At 36.5% G+C, this 24,688-nt stretch overlaps 2 protein-coding genes across 4 annotated transcripts in view; both read left to right on the top strand.

The window, feature by feature from the left end:
- The window catches only part of LOC128995783 (low-density lipoprotein receptor-related protein 1-like), a 110,635-nt gene extending 104,887 nt beyond the window's left edge, over positions 1-5,748 (top strand). Inside the window, exons 77-81 of the mRNA XM_054420800.1 lie at positions 1,474-1,699; positions 2,064-2,306; positions 2,745-2,927; positions 3,261-3,378; positions 3,892-5,748. Of these exons, the coding sequence (XP_054276775.1) occupies positions 1,474-1,699; positions 2,064-2,306; positions 2,745-2,927; positions 3,261-3,378; positions 3,892-4,023 (902 nt within the window). The 3' untranslated portion in view covers positions 4,024-5,748. The remainder of the gene's footprint in view (positions 1-1,473; positions 1,700-2,063; positions 2,307-2,744; positions 2,928-3,260; positions 3,379-3,891) is intronic.
- Positions 5,749-8,974: 3,226 nt separating this feature from the next.
- LOC128995426 (tRNA (cytosine(34)-C(5))-methyltransferase-like) lies at positions 8,975-24,688 on the top strand. Of its 3 annotated transcripts, XM_054420443.1 has the most exons (14): positions 8,975-9,138; positions 9,926-10,009; positions 10,378-10,580; positions 11,119-11,296; positions 11,980-12,199; positions 14,425-14,554; positions 15,164-15,294; positions 16,622-16,823; positions 17,336-17,572; positions 19,063-19,198; positions 19,628-19,705; positions 21,606-21,759; positions 24,092-24,244; positions 24,352-24,688. In XM_054420443.1, the coding sequence occupies exons 1-14, from the start codon at positions 9,082-9,084 to the stop codon at positions 24,543-24,545; spliced, it is 2,157 nt and encodes a 718-aa protein (XP_054276418.1). In that variant the 5' UTR covers positions 8,975-9,081; the 3' UTR covers positions 24,546-24,688. The 3 variants fall into 3 exon arrangements, with proteins under 3 accessions (XP_054276418.1, XP_054276417.1, XP_054276416.1); XM_054420442.1 differs by lacking the exons at positions 21,606-21,759; positions 24,092-24,244; positions 24,352-24,688 and adding an exon at positions 21,771-22,100; XM_054420441.1 differs by lacking the exons at positions 21,606-21,759; positions 24,092-24,244; positions 24,352-24,688 and adding an exon at positions 20,781-21,085.

Below are 24,688 nucleotides of genomic sequence, written 5' to 3'. Positions count from 1 at the left end.
AATTTAATGTTCTTTCCAATGATTTTAACTACAACTCTCTAAAGTAATTGATTGAGTTTTTATTACATAAATTGTGGAGCAAAGTCTAATAAAATAAGAAAAACACAAAATCCCCTATTACAGCCAAATGGTTAAAAATCGGACATGGGTTTATAGGAACTTTTTTGTTCCTTTTAGTGAGTAGAACCCACTGGCGAAGTTAACACGGTCAGTAGAAACTCACCCTGTATATATATATATATATATATATGTGTGTGTGTCCATCCGCACGATAACTTGAGTAATTTTGGTCCGATTTGGATAAAATTTGGTTTGAAGGTGTAAGGCGCGATAAACTTGAATGAGTTCGCGAACCAGCATGATCGGACTATGGAAACGGGGGTTTATGGGGGGTTTTATGGGGTAAAAATAGGTTTTTCCCATTTTTGACCCTAAAAACACAAAATTTCACAATTTATTTCTAAACCATTTTGTAGAGCTTAAAAAAACAAATAATTTAGTATATTGAAGCGTTATTATGCGCTTAATTGTTGCAGAGAAAATTCAAAACAATTGTAATTTTAAAATTCCCATGTTATTCTTATGGAAAATAAGTCAACTGTTGTAGTTTGCTTGTTTATGGACATATTTTGATCAATTTTTGAAAATACTTTTATTTCTTACTAAACTATTATCATTTAAAAAAAAAAATCTTTTTTACCCTCCCTGTTGCAGCAAACTTAAGTACTCGTTAAACTAATTCCATTTAAATAGGAAATAAATGTGCTATTTTTATGGAGGCATTTTAGTGTAAATCCAATCAGGTTAATGGAAATTCGCTTAGTCTGCAGGTTTGCTGCGGCGGGGGTATTTTCTTACTCTCTTGCTTACTCAACTTTTTCAACTAGGTAGAATTATACATTTGGGAGATAACACTTTTATTGTATTTGAGTCAAAGAGTAACATGTACACTTTGTAATTGACCCTAAAATAACAGAAAATTATTTAGTCCGCACTTAAAAACAAAATTGAACATAAAACACGCATAAGGTAGATTTCAGATTTTTAATTCCTGTAGTATCCTCAAAATTTACAGTTTAACTAAATAAAGTGGAAAAGAAACACAAAAAAATACTAAATATTCAATAGTTAGAATGTTTCACCTCACTGTCACTGACAGCATTTTCAACCAATAGAGTTTTTTTAACTCATCTCCATTCATACTTGGCTTAAAATACCTACATAGTATGGTCGCCATTTCATAAGAAAGTATAAAAAAAGTATAAAAAAAAGTTGCAACTTGTACATTTCTATTTTTTAGTGAAATTTTCTAACATCTGTGTATAGTGTTAAATTTTTGTTTTTGTGCCAAAATAGACTCTTCCCCATTCAGAAAACCTGCTACCCTAACAAAAATCCCAGGACCCTTGTACCCTAACGTGAAATATAGTGTAAGTACATTTCTATGTGCTAATACACAATGTGTTGTGATAGGCACATGCAACGTAACATCCAAGAAGCTGGTGTGCTGGTGCCGCCCAGGCTACGTGGGTCGCAGGTGTCAAGTAGATACGTGTAACTGCTCGTGTGCGCCTGGCGACCCCACCTGTCTCTGTCCCCCCATTCCCCCCGCCAACTGTACACAACACACGCCTGAGTGCGCTCAACACTGCCACAACGGAGGCACCTGCTTCATCAGCGGCGGCAACCGAGTTTGCAGGTACTTTAACGAGAAGTTTTTAAAAATATACTAGAACATTTGTTTGGTTTGGGAAGTTTTTTGGTCTGTGGTGAGTACTTTGGTGTGCATTTTTAAATTTTACTATTTTTTAAGATTAGATTTGGTGACAGTTAAATTTAGGAACATTTTCTAAAAGCTTGAAAATCTTGAATTAATTTGGTGTTTGGTTCTTATCAGAGCTAAAACTTTATGGGAATTTTACTTTTCTCTCTATTCTCAACCATTTCCATTTCATCACTCTCTCGGATAATACTGCTATAGCATAGCACAACAAAAAGGTGCGAGTCAAATGTATGCTACTCTCGTAAGCAAAACATCTAACACAACTACTGATGTTTTGCAGATGTCCTGACGAGTGGGAAGGAGAAGTGTGTTCAGTGAGGCGGGGGTCCGAGTCAGTCAGCTGTGAAGACTATTGCATGCACGGCGGGGTCTGCAGTGTGGAGGACGGACTGCCCCGCTGTCATTGTCTGGACTCCTGGACAGGCCCCCGCTGTGAGACTAGAGCCGTCTGTGACAACAAGTACTGCTTCAACGGTGGAACTTGCAAAGAGAGTCCTGACCGAGATCTTGGCCCAGTGTGCACGTGAGTAAACCTCAGCATAATTTACTTTCTGAAGCAGTTTTAACCTTTCATTTGCCAGTCCTGATTAAAAGCAAATGGGGAGCTGGTAAAGATAGTGTCAATTAATAAGATGTGTGGGAGGAAACCCCTAACTTCACTGAGAGTCACACCACTAGTGGTATTGAATGGATCCAACGGAAATTTATATTTGAGGTTATTGGTCAAAATAACAAAAATGACGATGGTGGGTTAAGGGTTCTTGTACACTTGTGTATCCCGCTTGTCATTCTAATTGACATGATCAATACAAGAATAAACTGTATTAAATTTTAGTGGCAGCACCTGGATGCGTGGGTCCATAGTCTGACTCGCTACTGGTTGATCGATTCACATACAAACAATATGAGTACATCTTTTCTGGTTTTAAAGCAACTTCACGTGATTCCTCTTGTTACGCAGGTGTCCACCGCAGTTTGTAGGCGTGAGATGTCAGACCAGGGTAGGTGCTGGGGCCTCGGCACCTGTGTTGGACTGGGAGGAGGACAATATAGCCATTACCACACTGTTTATACTGATGTCCCTCGTACTTCTGGTTGTGGCAGGACTGGGAATCACCTACTACATCATCAAGTTCAAGCGCAGGTTTGTATATCTTTAGTGTCTAGGAAAATGTTTTATTTCAATCCCTCTGTTTCTCAAATGTATACTAGACTGTTAAACTCTTGAGATATCGACAATTACGTTACATATGTGCTCTATAAGATATTCACTGTGCCACCGGTGCTATCCGGATAACCCCTGGTAATACCAGTGCTTTTACAGAATCTCATGACACAGGTGCTGTTTTGGCAATTCCTGATGTAATGTAATAGTTGGTGTCACTGGTATCTAAATTAAAATGTGCTGCAAATTGTTTATTAATATATAGGATGGTTCTTGAGCTTGGTCAAATTCATATTGATGTTGCATTTACAGTGGAAAAGGGTTCAGTCATGTTCGAATGCAAGATAATGTAGAGATCAGCAACCCCATGTATCAGAGCCAGGAGCTGGATGATGAAGTTGAGAGAGATTTTACTATTGAATCTGATCGGGTAAGTCAATATATACACCAGGTCAGCTGTGATTCGTATAAATGTAATCAACAATTGTTAACTATAATTAACCTTTGAAGTTTTCCCTGGACCTAATGTGTCAGGTGTTACACGTTTACCAATAGTAAGAAATGTCTATAGTGTTTTTTGGCCTTCAGCAAAGGAGTGTCCAGATGTTATTGTTATTGGAATCTATAGTTTTAGAAGTGAACCTTAAGATTTTATTGGATACAATTTAAAGTACTAAAATATTCTTGGAAGTATTTGAGTAAGATGAATAGTGGAAATGTGTAAATAGGGTTGCATGTTTGTTCCTGGTGCTACTGCATTTTTAATCATTTTCATCTGACATATATCTTAAAGGTTTATGTTACGTTAATCGTTAGAAGCCCATTTTTCATTTTTAGTGATGTTTAGTTACACACATTTTCCATCACGAATGGTAAAAAAATAGTTAGGTCTTGTGTAAATATTCCGCACAGATGTTTTTTAACCTGGTTGCCTTTTACTTAGGCTGCAAACTTTGGCAACCCTGTGTACGAGTCCCTTTACAACACGGCCAATGGAAGCGAAGAGAAAAAGGGACTTCTACAAGGAGAAACCGTTATGGAAAAACACCATCCTCTGGTCAATGAGAAATTTTAGTCCTCGTCGAAGTTTTAGAAAATATCGAAATGAGATTTTATTTAGTTATTTCAAAGAGAGTTTAAGTATTTTATTATATATTGCTGTACAAACGCAACGTGTAAGGTTAACTATTCGAACGCAAGCACCAACAGTCCAAGAACTGTCCTTCATTTATATGTGATAAACTAATGTTATCGATTATGTAGATTTTATAGTTACGTGTCATTTATTTTACACTTTTGTGATGTATAGTCGTTTAAACTGTGTTAGATGTAAGTATATATGTAAGGTTATGTTTCTACGGTCAAAACCATGTTAGAATACTTTGAAATATTTTACCTTTTGAAAAGTGTTTTAAAGATGTAAAACTACTTGCTATAAAACTTAGTTTTTTTATATTGAGAGCAAAATTATATTTTCCTTACTAACTAATCAAACCACTAGGCAAAACATACTGTATTTGAAGGCTTAACTTTTTGTCACTAACAACTATTTGTGAACTGTTTAACTCCTACAACAACTGTATTTTTTGTCCTTTTGTTTATACAAACGGAAAACCATATAATTTGGCTGTAAATATAAATAAGCCAAATTAGTTAAAAGACTGTTCTAACTATCTACTTTACATTTTAGTGTAGTCTAGTTAAGTTTTGACCTCATGACATTGAATTTATGATTTATTTTGCACAAACCTCTGTTTTCAATTTATTTATATGTTTTATTTACATGGGTTTCATGTATCCAGGGTTGTATAAAAACTGCAGGCAGCTTTTAATGAATTGTTTTTATATTGTTTTATATTTTGTTATTGTTATTTTTATACTAAAATATATTTATGAGCACTTTTACAATGAATTTAATTTTGTTTATGCCGAAAAACCACAAATAAAATAAAACTGTCAATAAAGTTTAAGGTTTATTGCACAAGAAAATCAAACCTTACCCTTTTTCTATTTTATGAGTACAGCTCCCTTGAATTGTAACATTTTAATCATAAGAAATACATTGTACAATAATGATCTTTACTTAGAGAATCTCTTTTATTGATTTTATATGTACATCACGTTATGTTTGGTGCCATGTAACCGGTTATGTTTAGATCCAATTCATCACAGGGTAAAAAATTAATTTACTTTTTTGTTGTTTATATCTGATAAAAAGTAGCCAACTACTTTAAAAGCAATCAGCTATTGTAAATATGTATCACTTAAGCAGGTTTAGTTTAAGTAACTCAACTAAATCATTTGTATAAAGTTTAAATTGTAATTTACACTTTTATAGTTAAGAAGTAAGAATCCGATTTCGTCCTAAAATATCCTATTCATTCAGTGCTAAAAAGAACAGTGTCCGAGGCAGCGTGTAAATGATTGTACAAGTATTTGTTTTATCTAGCAGTCTGGGGCATCTAGCAAATAGATTAACGGCTTTGACCCTAAACTATCTCCTTCTTATGTTTTTTTAAGTTTGACACTTTTTTCCTTCTATATCAATATTCAGAGCTTATTTATGTTTTCTCTATGGTGATCTCGATCTATTTTCTAAACGCTAGGTTCAAGACAACTATTTGTACGTCATGGTTGCATATGAAAGTGCTTCTACTACCTGATGGTTGTGCTCTCTATGGTAACTATTGTCACTTTTATATTTTTAATTGTGCCAAATATTTCGCTATTGTTTTTACACATATTTTTGTAAGTCATTTATTAGCATGATTGTACGAAAATAAACAAATTTTAGATTAAATGTTGTCTATTTCACCTCCACCTTTGTACTGCTTTGTATCTGTTATGGTTGAGAGTGTTATTTTTTTTATATAAGAAATTATGTCCTCTTTATCCTTACCTTCGTCCATTCAAGAAAGGTACTTAAAAGGAATAAGGTCAAAGGCCTTCCTTTTCAATGGTTTTTTTAAAGCTTCAATTACTTTAGAACCTGGGAGTTGTTGAGTGGCTCATGTATTAATTACCTCCATAGCTACTTTGTCCTTCCCTGTTTAAATGATTTTTAGTGACAAAAGGTTTGAAAACAGGCAGTAGTGAATGATTGTTCTAGATAACAAAACATTTTCAATCTTAAAAGGAATGTAAAATATTTTTTAAATGGAATCCATGTCATCTTAAATTAATCTCCCTTGTTCACTCAGTACTCACAGTGCCACCTTTAACTCCAGGACGCGGCTTTGAAGTGGCAACGTCGCAAGGAGTGTTGTAACAGTTGTTTTGATTGGACTATCTAATGGTATTTTTTAAGATTACGAAAGTTTGGTTACTGGGCTATGAAAATATTTACTCCAATTTAAATGTGCAGAATTATATTCTCAATTTATATTGTTTTGGTTTTAAATTCTATATGTTTTATTTTCAATCTTTTATTACATTATGTTCATAAATTTAAATGAATACGCGAATTAATGAGCTGATGTTACCTGTCTGTCATGTTATCTTATGGGAAGTCTGGTGCTAAACAACACTACTGGCGACGCGACTTTGCTAATTCCATTGGGCCGCGGCCTGGAGTTAAAGGTGGCCGTGGTATATTACAGCTATTCGAAATTCGAATGTTTATTATTTTAAATCCACCACTACAAATTAATTTTGGTAATTTTCTTGTAAAATGTAAATAGTTCAAGGATAGTATGGAATAGTTATTTGTGCAACTAGTGAGAAAAGTGAAAAGTGTAGGCGAGTGAGGAATGGTTTCTCGAGTGAGGCAAATGCACTTTGAACTCGAGTTGCACATTATACTTTTCCTACAGTTACCATAAAACAAATAAATTGGTGAAGAAACATAACCTATTTTTACACAGAAGTGAACTTTTAATAGAACATTTAATGTGAACAGTACAACAGCTGACCAGCTGATTTACAGCCAGTGCTACCAACGTATTTCGCGCGCATACGACGTTGCCTGCATGTTACGCGCTCACTATTTCGTGCCTTCACGTTGCAAATCTGGAGTGAGACAAAGTAATTAGAGTGAGACAATGTGAACATTGTCTCACTGATGAGCGAATTGGCCACTTTGCTTTCTCAAATCAGTGAGAGAACATGTACATTGTTAGGTAACTGTAGGAAAAATATTTAAAGTGATTCAATATTGATCAGGGTAAAACTGAGTTTTCACTACTTATGTTATTTTGACTTTTTTTTACTTTATTTACCTAAATTAGACTTTTTTGAGCACTTTTTACATTTAACACTTTTGGGGGAAACGCCGTTTTCACCCTCAAAATCGCGTTTAAAGTTTGCCAAAAATTATCACAATAAGGCCATAGGTAATTATGTCGACCTCCAGTCAACGCTCTAAAAATTAATTTTTTTTTTAATCTGTTCGATTTTTAATGCTGATTCCAAAAATGATATTCATTTTTTGCGGAAACGTCCCGTTTTCCCGGAAAATGGGAAAAACGGGAAAAATAATTTTTTTCCCAAAACCCATGTTGTGGGTACTCAAATTGTGCGGAATTTCCTCCTGAACAAGAATACACTATTAAGTAAAATATCACCGGAAAAGCTACCGCGCTGGCTACTTATGTACTGCCGCGTGGCGATAGCATTGCGGGTGACTCTAAGCCATTGTAGAATAAGGGCTTTATTTTGGGTTAGGATTGGTTAGGTTAGGTTAGGTTAAGTTTGGTTAGGTTAGGTTAGGTTAAGTTAGTTTAGGTTATGTTAGTTTAGGTTAGGTTAAGTTTGATTAAGTTAGGTTAGGTTAAGTTTGGTTTGGTTAGGTTAGGTTAGGTTAAGTTTGGTTAGGTTAGGTTAGAATAGGTTAAGTTTGGTTTGGTTAGGTTAGGTTAGGTTAGGTTAAGTTTGTTTAGGTTAGGTTAGGTAAGGTTAGGTTTGGTTAGGTTAGGTTTGGTTAGGTTAGGTTAGGTTAATTAGTTTAGGTTAGGTTAAGTTTGGTTAGGTTAGTTTAGTTTATCAATAACATGAGTTTTGTAAGTTAATGGACCTAAAATTGTGGTATGCGGGCTTTATTTAAGGTTAGGTTGAGATTGGCTAGGTTAGTTTACTTACAATACTCATGTTATTGATAAACTAACCTAATCTAAACTAACCTAACCAAACCTAACCTAACCAAATCTACTTAAACTAACTTAACCTAACCTAAACTATACTAACCTAACCTAACCAAACTTACCTAACCTAACCTAAACTAACCTAACCTAACCAAACTTAACCTAACTTAATCAAACCTAACTTAATCAAACTTAACCTAACCTAACCTAAACTAACTTAACCTAACCTAACCTAACCAAACTTAACCTAACCTAACCTAACCAAACTTAACCTAACCTAACTCAAAATAAAGCCCGCATTCTACAATGGCTTAGAGTCACCCGCAATGCTAGCGCCATGCGGCAGTACATAAGTAGCCAGCGCGGTTGCTTTTCCGGTGATATTTTACTTAATAGTGTATTCTTGTTCAGGAGGGAATTCCGCACAATTTGAGTACCCACAACATGGGTTTTGGGAAAAACATTATTTTTCCCGTTTTTCCCATTTTCCGGGAAAACGGGACATTTCCGCAAAAAATGAAAATCATTTTTGGAATCAGCATTAAAAAACGAACAGATAAAAAAAAAAATTAATTTTTAGAGCGTTGACTGGAGGTCGACATAATTACCTATGGCCTTATTGTGATAATTTTTGGTAAACTTTAAACGCGATTTTGAGGGTGAAAACGGCGATCCCCCAAAAGTGTTAAATGTAAAAAGTGCTCAAAAAAGTCTAATTTAGGTAAATAAAGTAAAAAAAAGTCAAAATAACATAAGTAGTGAAAACTCAGTTTTACCTTGATCAGAGTAATCAGGCAATCAGGTCTCCTATTGGACTATATTCCTATAGCCTAAGCCTGCAGAACTACGAAACTGCATGTTAAAATAACAAGCCTGCGAAAAAAAGCCCTGTCTGTCTATCCGTCTCTGTCACTCTCCTCTCCTCCTCCTCTCTCTCCTTCCGTGCTGTCAAGTGAAGGCGAAGTATAGTTTTGTATTTATTTTATGCCCTTATTAAACAAACCGGCTGTAAATATAATATATACTGTTGAAGTAAAAACTTAGATCCTTAAACCATGGGAGGTATTAGGAAGTTTAAGAATAGAAAGACTAGAAGACAAGAGAGGAATCAGGTAAAATCTTTTTTAAATCTCACGTTCCCATTTATAGGTTAGGTCAGCTTAAATTATATCCTAACCTTTGATAGAGATGTTAATTAAGTGCTTTACTTACTGAGATTTTTAGCATTGTTATAATCATATTTCATCAAGTTGTCTGGGGTATTAGTATTGCATGTTGGTACGAAATTGCATGTTATATCAGAGAGTGTTACACATTTAATACAAGATATATTGCACTATATGTGTTTTATGATTTTGGCTATATATTGAATCTGAATCCATTAACACGTTCGCTGGGGGTGCAGCGCTCTTGTGCCTGGGTCAGTACTAACCCACAGCGGTCGCACTGTACACTGGCAATAACTTACAATGGGACTGGCTAGTTCCAGCCAGTGCTGCTTTCTGTGAGTGTTCCAGCAAACTTCATCGACTGTCGTCGTAACACAGCACATCATCGCACGTCATTTGCCATTCGTCAGACCCATATATTTGAAAGCCAAACGGGTTCGCTCGACGCTGTGCCTCACCAGGGCTATGCCTGGCCATTGGTGGGCCGTAGTGAACGTGTTAAACGTTGAAATGTATAAAGGCACGCCCTAGTTCTAGGCTAATGACTTAGGCCTAGACAAACTAAGTACCTTTTTCACGCTATGCCTAGGCCCTAGCTCTAGGCTACGGTTGGCCTAATGACTTAAGTTTAGTCCTAGACCGACTACCTTTTTCACTCTATGCCTAGGCCTCTAGCCTATGTTGAGTTGAAATAGCAACAAAACTCTTTTAAATCATCTGATTTTTTCAGAGTAGGGAAAGCAAACCAAAAAGAGTACGTGGGCCTTATTCAGAATTGGTGAGAGAAAGTGCAGGGTTCGAAAAATATTACAAGGTAAGCTACAAGAAACTACCTAGGCCTAACCAAGCTTTGTCCCTTCAGGAAATTTAATAGTCAACATAACTTAAGCTACACTATAATAGGCTGCAATTATTTTGAGTTAACTTACTCAATAAAATGTTGGCCTAAGTTAATTAAATTGTCAACTGAGATCTGTCCTTTCTCTTTACGGACATGTGGAAGTTGATAAAAAAAATGAAGAATGTTTTACTAACACTAAGCAATGAAATTGTTGGCCTGTTATATTGAAATTTATTTAGAGGCTAGGCTACTTTTAAAACCCAATTTAAAATCAACTTAATTTTATGTTAAGGTTAAGACTTTTTAAGAGCTTCTAGTATTTAAGTTAAATGCATTTTTAGGCCCAAAATATCGTCCCTGAGTCAGAGTGGGAAAGTTTCCTCAACGCTCTTAGACAAGACTTGCCCGCTGCTTTCCGTATAAGTGCTTGCAATGAGAAAGAAGCAGCAATCCTATTGGACATTGTGGAAGGGAGTTTTTTCAAAGGACTGATCAACACTGACGATCCTGAAGAAGAAAAGAAGAAACCATTTTGCTTGCCATGGTAATTAACCCTCAGATATATCCTGGTAGATTTTAGATTGCATTATTTTATGTTTTGAATAGATAAGAATGAAAAATCTGCTATTGAATGACTAAGTTAACTTGTATGAAGAAATGTTTTAAGTTCTAACTAAGTTAGATATATGATATTGCATAAACATTTTCATTTAGATCATAAGATTGACAGTAAACAGGTTAAAGATAGGTAATCAAACCATGATTTTAGACTTATAATAATTTGTATTAAGTAGGCCTATAATTAAAAACAAATGGTATCACTATAGGCTTAATATTAATAATTCAGTCATTACAAAACAAAATCAAATATTACTCAGTACATTAGGTGATTTGTTTGTTATCGCAGGTTATTTCAAAAGTAAGTTATATTCAGGGAATTAAGGTTGATGATCTAAAGAATGTGTTTCCAAGGGCTTTTGCTCTAATAAGACTGAACTGTACCAACATTTTAATGTTCTGGTACTAAGAATTGTATTTAGTTACCAAAACCTCACTAGTCAAATTGACAAACATTTCTCTAGGTACCCGAAACGGCTGGGATGGCAAGTACCAATATCCCGCAAGGATATCCGTCGATCAGAGACGTACTTCAAGCTTCACAACTTTCTTATGTCCGAGACAGACTCAGGCAACATCAGCAGACAAGAAGTGGTCAGCATGATACCTCCTTTGGTTCTTGACGTGCAGCCTCATCATAAGGTATGGAATCGTAGGCTACATGTTGCTTTACCTCATCACGTATTGATTTTGTTATAAGTAAGACTATTTTACTAGAGGAATATAAAAATTAGTGTTTTTCTTAGGCATAGCACTGGATGGGGCTAGTGACCTTAATTTGGAAAAAACCGAGACTCATTCAACTGTTAGTTTTACATTGAGTAGCTACCTATTAAACATTGGTCGCGTGCGCTACAAGCCTCTCTTGAAACTCCGCCGATTGTAAGTTTATGAAAACTGTTGTGAGATCATCCCATGATTCCAAAGTACTTTCTTACGTTGTCACATTTCAGAGAGATATCTTTTGCGCCAAAAGTGTAGGCAGATTATATCTGTCAGCTGCCCACTTTGGCTGGCCTGCGGAAGTCAAATAATCGATTTTAGCAGATGAAAAATATAAATCTAGCTCTAGTCATGCTTCTCAGAAATGCTAGCAATTTGAAACATTTTGTAATCATAAATTGATCGTTTGGGAAAGTGAAGCTTTGGTGTGGCTAAAAATATGATCACTAAGAATTCAGTTGTTACTAGGTCTATATTATTACTAGGCCTACTATTGCGAATCTCCTCGTTTGAAATTATGAACCCTACCCAGTTTTAGCTGCTAAGTATTTACCAAATCATTGGTAGTTTCCACCAGTTCAATGTAATCGATGTTTGACTAGGTACTCGATATGTGCGCAGCGCCAGGCTCCAAGACGGCCCAGCTGATAGAGATGATGCACACTGGTGACAGTGTGCCCAGTGGTGTTGTGATTGCCAATGACGTGGACAACACAAGGTGTTACATGCTGGTACATCAGGCCAAGCGGCTCAACAGTCCGTGTACTTTGGTGACCAACCACGACGCTAGCATCATGCCCAACATCTACCTGGAGAAAGAGGGTGAGATATTTTGTGATTGGACTCGTTTTCAAAATATTTGTACTTTGAATAGGGAGGTGTTGTTAGTCTAGTTTTTGGAAGGAGTTCTTGGTTTAGGAATACACTAAGGATACACATTTACTTAACCAAGAAATAAGTTTCAAGTAGTTGACAGTACACAAACAGTTCATATGATTTGATATTTTTCTTTGTCAAACGGGGGCTACTTCTGAAAAAAATAATAGAATTCTCATTGGATAGCAAAATTCAACTACTTTCTTACGAAGAAGTTCCTTTGTTGGGTGGAATATCAAATTAATTGAGTCGTAAAATTTTGTGATGTCTGCTGCCTGGAACTCTCTACTTAGCCTAGTGGTCAGCGTCTGCGGTGCAGAAATAGTAGGTTTGATTCCCAGCATTTCCAAATTTGCTTAAAAGCTTTTGGCTTTTTCAATACCAAATGTCAATACGGATATACTGGCAAAAAAATTGTACATCAGTGTTGACCAGCGTGGTTTGTATTTTCTCATAACTTTAATGAACTTCAAAGCTCTTTTAAAAGTTTATTTCTTTGTTAAAAAACATGATACCTACAACTAGTGATGTAAAATACCCAGGTATTTAAAACTCAGGGTAAATACCCTGGGTATTTACCCGGGTAAATACCCAAAATCCATAAATACCCGGGTATTTTGGGTATTTATGAAATCGATTGAAATTCATTTTTATCCACCCCTAAATATGTTATTGTTATCATTAGCCTACATGATAAATTAGGATAGTCTATAACACCTTTTACAGTAACTTGAAGCTTTGCTCGTACCTTTTATTTAGCACTTTTTTTATGAAATCAAGACAACACCTCATCAGAGAAATAGACCCATGGCCTGATTGATGTAGGCAGAATGGCAGAATACTGAAAGTACAGTAGACTCCCTCTTACCCGGACTCCTCGGGACCGAGGCTAGTCCAGATAACGGGTTTTCTGGTTAAACCGAAGTCCCCAAAAACTTGTTAAAACGGAAACCGTGTACCGGTACTGTCATATTCGACTTTAATTTAGGAGAGCATTGTATTTAGATACGTGATCACTGGTCTCAAATCTTTCCCACGAGAACAGTCGTTTCAGTACCGCTCACTTCTTGCCAATCTAGTCAGGTTAAACCAATGGGCTGATAAAAATTGTCCGGTTAAAAGGTGTCCGGATAAGAGGGAGTCTACATTAAACTTTTCTGTGTTACCGCTTAGTTGGGAACAATAATATATTTGGATAAACCTACTAAAAAATGTATCTCCTGTTTTTTGGTCTAACTTTGATATATTTTTGAAAGATTTATTGTGCTATAAATTCAAATGTTTTGTATCACAAGTTTATGAAATTAGTTTTATTTTTATTTTGATACCAACAAAAGATCTAGAACAAAAATATTATTAAATCCTGCCATCCTACGGTTTGAATTTTAATTATTTTCTTAAGTTGTTTACACATAGGCCACTACTAGGTTAAATTTTCCTGTCTTTCTAAATAATAATTATTATTTTACAAATTATTTTTCTTCACTATTAATAAAATAAATTCATCTATCTATCAAAGAAATTGAAAAATCATAAGTAGTCAGGACCAGTGCAACCATGCGACCAGGGTGTTTATGCCGATTATGCTTTATGCTCAGACCTGGGTATTTATGGTGATCATACCGAGAAGTAAAATGCTAGTAGTGACCATATGACATTTTGTTTAACACATTTTATTATCATTTTATCTATCTTTACAAGGTAATAATTGCAAAAAAACATCTCAATCTTCTCTAACTTTAATACAAATTATAAATACCCAGTTTTTGGGTATTTACCCGGGCCTGGGGTAAATACCCAGGTAAATACCCAATTTATATTTACCTACCCACTGGGTATTTACCCGGCCCACATCACTACCTACAACATTTACATTGCACAGTAAATTTATGATTTACCTACTGTGCTATGTCTAACATATTTTAGAACGGCCTATAACTTTTTGCAGTTTTTCATTAGGATACAATTATAATCTACATGGCAAATCTGTCAAAAATGCTATACTGTAATCGTTTAAATCCCTGTTCTTATCAGTTTCAATGTCTTTTGGCATTTGTTGTTATCTTTTTGTTTTCTTGATTAATTTTGTAACAGAATATCAAATAACAATGTTTATGGATGATGGATGTCAGGCCTAGAGTTGAATCTAAAATATTTTATCAATATTGCAGACGGAAGCTCTGAGATTATGAGGTACGATCGTATTCTCTGTGACGTTCCATGCACCGGAGATGGCACCATGCGTAAGAATCCCGACATCTGGACAAAGTGGAACCCTGCCAACTCGAATAATTTGCATGGGTGAGTCAATTGAATTTAATATTGTTTTTATAAACTTTTTAATGACGTCAACTTGACCGACATGTGAGCAAGAAGTTATCCTCCTGACTTACGTGATCATGGTGCAACTCAGCATCGAAACCTGGTTGTAGAGTTTTAACGACCATATGAGCTACTGACAAAGGTAACTTAAAACCATTTATTGAATTTAATAATCAGAGGATGGGAAAATATACATGTGCTTTGACAATGACCGGGTAGTAAAGATTTGTTATACATTGGTAGAAGGTTGATTTTTTTCCCTGAACTATTTGGTAGACATTTGATTTTTTCCTGAACAAATAATTATTAAGGTGTATGTTAGTGTGCAACTGAACAAGTATTACCATAGATAAAGCTATACAAAGTATTAATAACCTTTGAAGTAGTTAACATATTTGGCTCAAACTCAATGGTTTATGAACTGTAGCCTATTATTCCAGGTGCAATAAATAATCACTACATCTCTAATAACTTAGGTTTCAACTTAAAAAATATTTTACAGTTTCAACCTTAAGAGTAATACATTATGTGTTGGGTTTTAATTTACCTATTTACCTACTAACATCAGAATTTTGTTTGGTTTTGTAGTGTACAAATGCGGATAGTGAAAAGAGCCTTAGAGCTCCTGGCAGTGGGTGGAAGATTGGTTTACTCAACGTGTTCCCTCAACCCACTAGAAGACGAGGCAGTCATTCACAGAACTTTAGTTGAGGCCAAAGGTAAACGTTGGTCTTTCTGACATACGGGAGGGTGGGAAAATGTGAGAAATTATGTTTTCAATGAGCGCTGTGAAACATTTCTTACGGATTTTGGCCCATTGTTAGAGTGCAGTACTTTGGTTGATGTAAAAGGTTGAAATTTGAAATCCCACCTGACAAATGACAATGACGATTTATTATTGCAATTGCGACCCAGTAGTATTAGCAGTCCATCTTCAGTTACATCTCCTTCAAAGTAATGTCTCTTAGTCAAAATGAACTGTCTATTGAGACCTTAATTTAATTTATTTATTCATGAATTCACCATTTCACAAAATTTTCTTTTCACAACACCCCTTATTCTTCATGGAAAGCCGTAAAGTAATTTTTGTTCAAAAGGTTGGTAGCTTCTTTTGTCCTCGGATTTTCCCACCATGGGCCTCAGGTGTTTGCATGGAACACATAGTTTAAAACAAAGCAAGGGTGAGTTGATACAGTAACAGGATGAATAAAATGTTAACTTAACTATACAACCTCGCTGCTTGATTTGATTTCTCTACCAACAGAGCCAACGATTAATTAATTGTTCACTATTAGCCTGTTATCAAATTCACTATCAGCCGTCACACTACTCTGTGCAGTTTACTGACACTTGGTAGTAAATGTGAGAGAAAAGAATTTATTTATAAAAACACATCTGCCTTAAAAAATAAGGTTGCCAATGACACAGAAAAAAATATACACTCAAAATATTGAAGGATTAGGATTATTAACAGCTATAAGACTGATCAATTTTTATGTTTGCCATATAAATGATTTCTCATTATAGTCAATGAACCTCTTGATTTTTCGTGGATAATAATTTTCAAAAAGGATCTGTCCAAATCATATTTTTCCAAAAGTTCACAAAAATTTTGATAATGTTCTTCTAGAACCAATAAACAATCCAATCACCTCTATTTTTGAAACTTTGAAATTTTGCTTGAAATATTCAAAGATAGATTCATATTTTTTTCCTTTCCTCATTTATTTAATTTGATTGGGTTTATTTCAAATCAAATTGTTAGATCGAGAACCATCCCTTTGTTTGTTTCTCTCTCTTTCGATCAATAAAATATCTACTCTTCTAGTGCTTCCGGAAAGACAATGTACTTCTTCATGCACTTCCCATGTATTATATCTTTTTCGTTAGGCATTTGCTATAATACTTCTTATTTTGTGGTGCCTTGTGTTTCTTAGAAGTTCACGAAGCGGACAGAAGCCAAGGGCATGTGATTCAATGGTTGTTTAAAACAATAGACATTCTATAAACAACCTGTTGTGACAAATCCTTTTGTTACGACTACAGGTGCTGTGGAGTTGCAGGATGTCTCTCAGAGTCTGCCAGGACTGAGGCACAGCCCTGGAGTGTCGCATTGGGTCCTGGCGTCCAAAGAGACGGAGATCTACAAGACCTTTGAGGAAGTACCAGAGTCTCTACACAACATGATACGTCCGGCGATGTTTCCTCCCAAAGCAGAGGATGCTGACAAGTACCATCTGGACAGATGGTGAGGGCAATTGCGGATGAGATGGTTGACCGCAAAACTTTTATATAATTCTTTTAATTATGGCTAGGAGTCTGAGGGTGTTCGATATATGTATGAGTCGGGCCAGGCAAACAGTTGGCCCAAGGGTTAGTTCGGGCTGGAAATAATGTTTGGGCCAAGCTAGGGTTGGATTGAGTTTTTATTTTCGCAGTCGCAGGAAGCCTAATTTTTGTAGACGTTGTCGTTGACTAATACTTTAATTATTGCTGTTTAATTATTTGATAGTTACTAATTTATTGGGTTCATAATCTAGTCCTCGGAAGGGTTAAAATTATGAAATACGTCAAACAACAAGGCTGTCCAATATACTAAAATGGTTATTTCATCCACTTTTCTAAGACCCATATTAAGTTTGAACTATTCAAGGCCCATTGATATAAGTGTGCTTGTATCCTCAAATAAATTGAATACCATTCTTTTGTGAATTAAAATCATTTTTAATAATACCACTAATGTATTGTGGTACTGCACAGCATGAGGGTTCTACCTCATCACCAAGACACCGGTGGATTCTTCATCGCAGTTCTCGTAAAGCTGTCACCGCTACCGTGGGAGTCGTCCAAGTCCGCAGAAGCTGGTAACGGAGACGTTGTTGAGAAAGAGAGCGTCAAAACTAACGGCCCTCCTCAGAAGCGACGGAGAATACAAGGCTATCGTGAGGACCCGTTTGTGCTCTTTAAAGAAGAAGAACCTGTCTGGCCTATCATAAGGTAACTCGTGGATTCTGGGCATGTTTTATTCAAATGAGCTACACTCTAATCTTTGAAAAGACACAATATTTAACATTGAGTCTCAAGCAGGAAATTAGCCTAGATTCTGTCAATCTTTTAGAATTTCATATTGATTCAAAATTAAGTTGGTCAACTCAAATTGAGACGGTTTGCAAAAAGTTATCAAGAGTAGATTGCTTATTATGGAAATTAAAAAAACAAATTGTTAACCAAGAACCAAGAACATTTGAGACTATCGTATTTTGGTCTGTTTCAGTCCCACATACTCGATGGTATTCTAGTTTGGGTACATTCCCCTCATGTAGCTAATATGTTGTCGATTCAAAAAAGGCATTACCTACATGATATTGATAATTCTAGGTAGCTCATTGTAAACCTATTTTCACAGAATTAAAAATTCCAACAGTAATCAATTTGTACATTTTTCAAGCATTACTCTATAATACTAAGTCAAAATTAAAAATTCTGAAAATATTGGCGAAGTTTTTATTCCAAATTTATATTCATTCAAATATTACCAGTTATTCTTGAAGATAAGATTGAGGTTGTTTGAGTTTCCGGTTTTTAACCTTTTCTCTTCTCTAAGTCAAGAATCCAGACAACAAATCGGGGGCTTTATTAAGGCAACTCTCATGAGTGCTCATGTAACTTGTCCAATTGCACCTTCACTCTCAATTGGTGGTTAGTTTTTGCTAACTGTTTTGGCCATACTTCAGCGGTTCGCTAACCTTTTTGTCTGTGGACCCATATACATCCTGAATTTTCTTTTGCAATCCACTTGTAGTAATAATAATAAATATCATTAATTGATTAATTTAAATATTAGTAGTGAAGTAATAATAATCAAATAATGTTCAAAAACATTGCCCTCCCCCCATCAAACTTAAACACCCCTGGATTGAAGCAAAGAATCACGTTGTGACCGTTAAACTGAGAGTATTCCATTCAGGGGAATTCTTATATCAGCTATATCAATTATTTCAGATGGGGCGTATTTTACTATGTGCATATTTTAACCCAAATATGAGTGTAGGATGAGTGGCGCGATCTTGTAGTCTTGTTAGGGACTAAGGCCGACATATTCCTTAGACACAGCTGTTAATAGCCAATACATCTAATGGCAACTAAGGGACCTACAGTTTATGTTTATAGTGGAATCCGAACCACATTTTTGCCTTGGTATTAACGAATTGGTCTAATTATCAGGATAGTACTGCGGATAGTTGTAGTACTCACTAGTGCGGACGTTAATCCACACTAGGGAGAATCGCGTCAACAGTGCATGCCTATAAATATTCTTGATTCGTGACCTCCTAGTAGCTGGATTACAGGACGACGCCACCGTCCCAGTTGATACTCATTTAACCGTTCAGGTAGCAAAAGTTTCCAATTTTTTGGTCCTAATCGGGAAGGTTAAGTGAGGAAACCTTTGTAAAGTCTCAGTATTTGATAAAGATTGTTTACTGCAGGGATTTTTACGACATAAAACCAGAGCTGCCGTTGGACTGCATGCTCACAAGATGTGCCAGTGGAAAGAGGAAGAATATTTACTTTGTCTCCCCGATTATCCGAGACATTCTGAACAAAAACCAGGAAAAAGTCAAGGTAGGCTTTGTAATTCATACTGCATAGGTTTAACATTTCAACCATTGCAAAAAGATTTTGTTGCTTTCAGCAGTTTGGTTTTTTCTTCCTTTTTCTAAACAAATTGAATTGACTTCATAAATGGCACATCCCTTGTTTATTAGTTGTCTCTTTCCTATATTCCGAGTCTACAAATATTTTAAAATAACAATAATAATTACCAGTATGCTGAAAGTAATTGCTTATTGGAAGTCAAATTATTATGTAATCGATACTTTTAAAATGACATTGCTGAAATATTAAGAATTCAATTTTTATATCACTATCTGCATGGACAGACATGTAACTTTCAATTTCATTTTTAAGTAAGCGATAAATGTAGGTAGTATAATTATGTTAATTATAGGCCTCTGCATGTTCTTGAAGTCAATTTCTGATTTTCTTTTTTAGATCATCAACGCTGGTGTTAAGGCATTTGCTAGATGTGACAACAAAAACAGTGAATACTGCTTTCGTCTGGCTCAAGAGGTAATTTAATATAAGAAAATGCTTACATATTCAATTTTTTGTGTAAAAGATATATCTAACAATTATGAACACTTTAGTTTACAAGTAAATGTGACCTTCAATTTTAAATGGTTTATCTAGTCAATTTTATATAGGCCTAGTACTTCTTATCAATGTTTGTTAAAGAACTTCTGAAAAGATTTACAGTTAACTCAGACATTTATGGGGCCATTAGGTTGTTGGATTAGGCTACTAAAAATAATAGTAAAATTAAATTATCTGCCAAGAAGTATACATAAACAACTTATAATATAAGCAAAATTCAACTAGAGAGAGAGAGAGATATTCTTTATTTTGCAATCGTCAAGATTGAAAATGGAGTCGTATGAAATACACAGTTTAAACATTTTTGATGTGATCTTGCTTCACAAAATATTGTTTTTCCAGTCTTTATACTGTTTAACACTATAAAAAGGGCGGAGTAGCAGCCATTTCTTGACGTACAATCCACTGGTTTAAACCTAACAAGACCATTGTCTTAGCTCTTTTTAGTTCTATCAGCCTGTAACAGTTTTTTTATTTATCGCATATATTATTATTCTATTGTAGACAAGCTCCTGCCCTTCGCAACAGCTACTCAGTGTATTTGCAGCTGACTTGTATGTCTCGTTACTGCAGCCTCCATGATAATGTCGTCCTTGACGTTAGAAGTGACTTGTTGGACTGTTTCCCTATTGGTTAGGACTGCAGAACTGTACTGAAAACTGTGACAATGACTCCGGGCTCATCACAAAGCAAGATCCACTACACAGACATCAACATATTACACAAGCGCTGCCTCGGATTATTTGACAGATCAAGAGTCAAATTATCGAGTGACGACTCTGTTGTGTCAGTTTCACTACAATAATTAGTACTGAAAAATAATCCTTGGTTTGTTGTAGGGACTGGCCAGTATAGAGCCGTACCTGGGTCAATGCCGCAGAATATTGGTTACCAAGGATGACCTGATCAAGCTGCTCATGTGTACAGATCCTACACTTCCCCAGAGACTGACACACTACATCCAGACACACAAGAGAGGCTCAAGTTGTAGGGACTGGCCAGTATAGAGCCTTACCTGGGTCAATGCCGCAGAGTATTGGTTACCAAGGATGACCTGATCAAGCTGCTCATGTGTACAGATCCTACACATCCCCCAGAGACTGACACACTACATCCAGACACACAAGAGAGGCTCAAAGACTTTGGTTTGTTGTAGGGGCTGGCCAGTATAGAGCCGTACCTGGGTCAATGCCGCAGAGTATTGGTTACCAAGGATGACCTGATCAAGCTGCTCATGTGTACAGATCCTACACATCCCCCAGAGACTGACACACTACATCCAGACACACAAGAGAGGCTCAAAGACTTTGGTTTGTTGTAGGGGCTGGCCAGTATAGAGCCGTACCTGGGTCAATGCCGCAGAGTATTGGTTACCAAGGATGACCTGATCAAGCTGCTCATGTGTACAGATCCTACACATCCCCCAGAGACTGACACACTACATCCAGACACACAAGAGAGGCTCAAAGACTTTGGTTTGTTGTAGGGGCTGGCCAGTATAGAGCCGTACCTGGGTCAATGCCGCAGAGTATTGGTTACCAAGGATGACCTGATCAAGCTGCTCATGTGTACAGATCCTACACATCCCCCAGAGACTGACACACTACATCCAGACACACAAGAGAGGCTCAAAGACTTTGGTTTGTTGTAGGGGCTGGCCAGTATGGAGCCATACCTGGGTCAATGCCGCAGAGTATTGGTTACCAAGGATGACCTGATCAAGCTGCTCATGTGTACAGATCCTACACATCCCCCAGAGACTGACACACTACATCCAGACACACAAGAGAGGCTCAAAGACTTTGGTTTGTTGTAGGGACTGGCCAGTATAGAGCCGTTCCTGGGTCAATGCCGCAGAGTATTGGTTACCAAGGATGACCTGATCAAGCTGCTCATGTGTACAGATCCTACACATCCCCCAGAGACTGACACACTACATCCAGACACACAAGAGAGGCTCAAAGACTTTGGTTTGTTGTAGGGACTGGCCAGTATAGAGCCGTACCTGGGTCAATGCCGCAGAGTATTGGTTACCAAGGATGACCTGATCAAGCTGCTCATGTGTACAGATCCTACACATCCCCCAGAGACTGACACACTACATCCAGACACACAAGAGAGGCTCAAAGACTTTGGTTTGTTGTAGGGACTGGCCAGTATAGAGCCGTACCTGGGTCAATGCCGCAGAGTATTGGTTACCAAGGATGACCTGATCAAGCTGCTCATGTGTACAGATCCTACACATCCCCCAGAGACTGACACACTACATCCAGACACACAAGAGAGGCTCAAAGACTTTGGTTTGTTGTAGGGACTGGCCAGTATAGAGCCGTACCTGGGTCAATGCCGCAGAGTATTGGTGACCAAGGATGACCTGATCAAGTTGCTCATGTGTACAGATCCTACACATCCCCCAGAGACTGACACACTACATCCAGACACACAAGAGAGGCTCAAGGGGATTGGTATGTTCATATTTGATTTGATCTGTGTCACGTTTTTTTTTTACCTTGCACTTGTGGAATGATTATACAAATACCAGCTAGCTTACCCTATAAAATATCCAAGTATGCCATAGTAAACACAGGGAACACAATATTTTGTCTCATGTAGGACTTTGTCAAGTGTAGACCTTTCTTTGTATACACCTGTTTATTTTCTGTGTATACTATGGTCTACCTGAATGTTTTCTAAGTTAAGCTAGTTTTTATTCCCTTATTTTAAAAATAACGTTCCTAGCCTACACCCTTTCTGTAAGCTGAACTTGAAAATAGCTTTTCATTAAATATAATATAAATATTCGTATATCAATACAGTAAAAGCCTGCTAACGCTGCACTTGATGGTCCAACACCCATTTATAGGTTCTTTTGGTGTTTTAAACTACTTTAGCAGATTCGGGAGTGATTGGCAGAGTCGCTATCGTCTACAGACTTCAGGCGCGATTGGCAGACGTAGGGTTTGTTCAATAGTCATCGTGATCCACTGGCGGGATTCATGAGTATAAAATTAAATTTATGAATATAAAATCCTGGGATGCTTTTTTTTTGTGCTATTAAGAATAGCGGTAAATTCGCTAGTCCAGCATCTATATATATAATACGCTAAGCCAATTTTTGTAAACAGAACTCCTCCTACATTTTTGGACCGATTTTGATGATTAAAATGTGAAAACAATGGCCCTGATCTGTAGTTTTGCAAAGTGTTTTTCGTTTTTTGATATCTTTATTAGTTTGGGCAGGATCTTCCATCAAAGTTGGGTTTTCTCCCATAAGATTAACATGGGGGAATCTAAATATTTAATTGGAAACTTTGTCTCCACTAATTTGAGAGAACGGCTGGGCGTAGAAACTTGATAGCGGTGTCCAAAGAAAGATCTTGATCTGTAGATGAGTTATCAAAAGATAAATGAAGTAAATTCGCTTAGGGCTCTGCCCCAGAAGCCTTTAAAGATCCCTCGACAGCTTTGTTTACATTTTGGCCATATAATACTTTTTAATGAAACAGCTGTTAATTTTTAAATTGTGTTTTAAACAACACACATTTATTGGGAGTTACTGAGTTGTCCAGAAGAAGTATTTGCAATGTTATTTTCTGATTTTAAAATTGATTTTCTTCTGTATCTTATCTATATCTATAAAATCCAATGTATGTTTGTATATTTGTATGTTTGTCCTTTATGGACTCCAAAACCGCTCGACAGATTGTAATGAAACTTTCAGGCATTATTAAGCATTATTCAAGGATGGTTTGTGTGAAGTTTGGTGCAGATCCGTTAATAGGGCTCCGCCCCAGTGGCTCTGGAGTTTCCCATGTTAACCTTATGAGTACTCATATTTAAATGGAATTAAAGAATCTTAACAGATGGTGCAACTAAACAATTTGATTCTGTGATGTTCAATAGCATTAAAAAGTTAATAGGTTTACCAACAGGGTGCAGCACTATATTTATTTTTAATTTATGAGAACAGCTAATTTGCAACCAAAAGGTGAGTGAGCGTAGCGAACGAACTTCAACCTGGAGGCGAGTTAGCGTAGCGCAGCGAACGAGCTCCAACCTAAAGGTGAGTGAGCGTAGCGAACGAACTACAACCAGGACGTGATTGAGCCATGCCAACGAGCTCATCTTGAAAATGAACGAGCATGTGACATAAAACCACAATAGGACAGGACGACGTCTGTCGGGCCAGCTAGTTTTCAATAATCCTACACTGCCAAAGTCCAGAATGTGCCAGATTGGCGAGTTTACTGAAGTTGCTAGTGAAGTCAAGCTTTTGATAATTTGGTTTCTTTATTGTAGCAGGAGGTGGTAGCTGTGTGTTGGAGTACCGAGGAGAAGACGGTCTCAACCTAGACCTGGTGGGTTGGAAGGGGAAGTGTTCATTGAGAGCCTACGCCAACCAAGCCGACTGTGTCCACTACCTGAGACTTCTCGGCGGAGACACGTCAATGTTTGGTAAACTTTGGTTATGCAAAAGTATTAAGCAACTACTTTACACCTAGTACAGTTTTCTTCTGGGGGTTTTTAAGCGATATCTTTTCTAATGGCTCATTTCTTTTCAGAAAAAAATAAATTCAAGAAAGAAGAGGAGATGAAAATATTTCTAGGAAATGAAAACGATGATGAAGGTAGCAAGGACTCAGAAGTTGAAGAAAAAAATGAATTTAAGGAGGAGGGGATGAAAATTTGTCTGGGAGATGAAAACAGTGAAGAGACAGAAGTTAAAGACGTTCCAGAAACAACTGCTACAACTTAACCACAAATATCTTAGTTGAATTACAACTTTGTATCCAAAACTTTGTAATCCAGCTAAGAGGGTTTACTTATTCAGAAATGTATACTTTTACAGTGTCGACTCGCTTGTTTTAGGTATAAATAAAACATTTGTTTAATTTGTTA

The sequence above is a fragment of the Macrosteles quadrilineatus genome, unplaced genomic scaffold (genome assembly GCF_028750875.1).
Source record: "Macrosteles quadrilineatus isolate MER2022 unplaced genomic scaffold, UCM_ALF_1.0 Scaffold_5__1_contigs__length_97177068, whole genome shotgun sequence".
NCBI classification, from domain to species: Eukaryota; Metazoa; Arthropoda; class Insecta; order Hemiptera; family Cicadellidae; genus Macrosteles; species Macrosteles quadrilineatus.
Note: the sequence above shows the minus strand (reverse complement) of the source record. Positions and strands in the feature narration are given on the sequence as shown.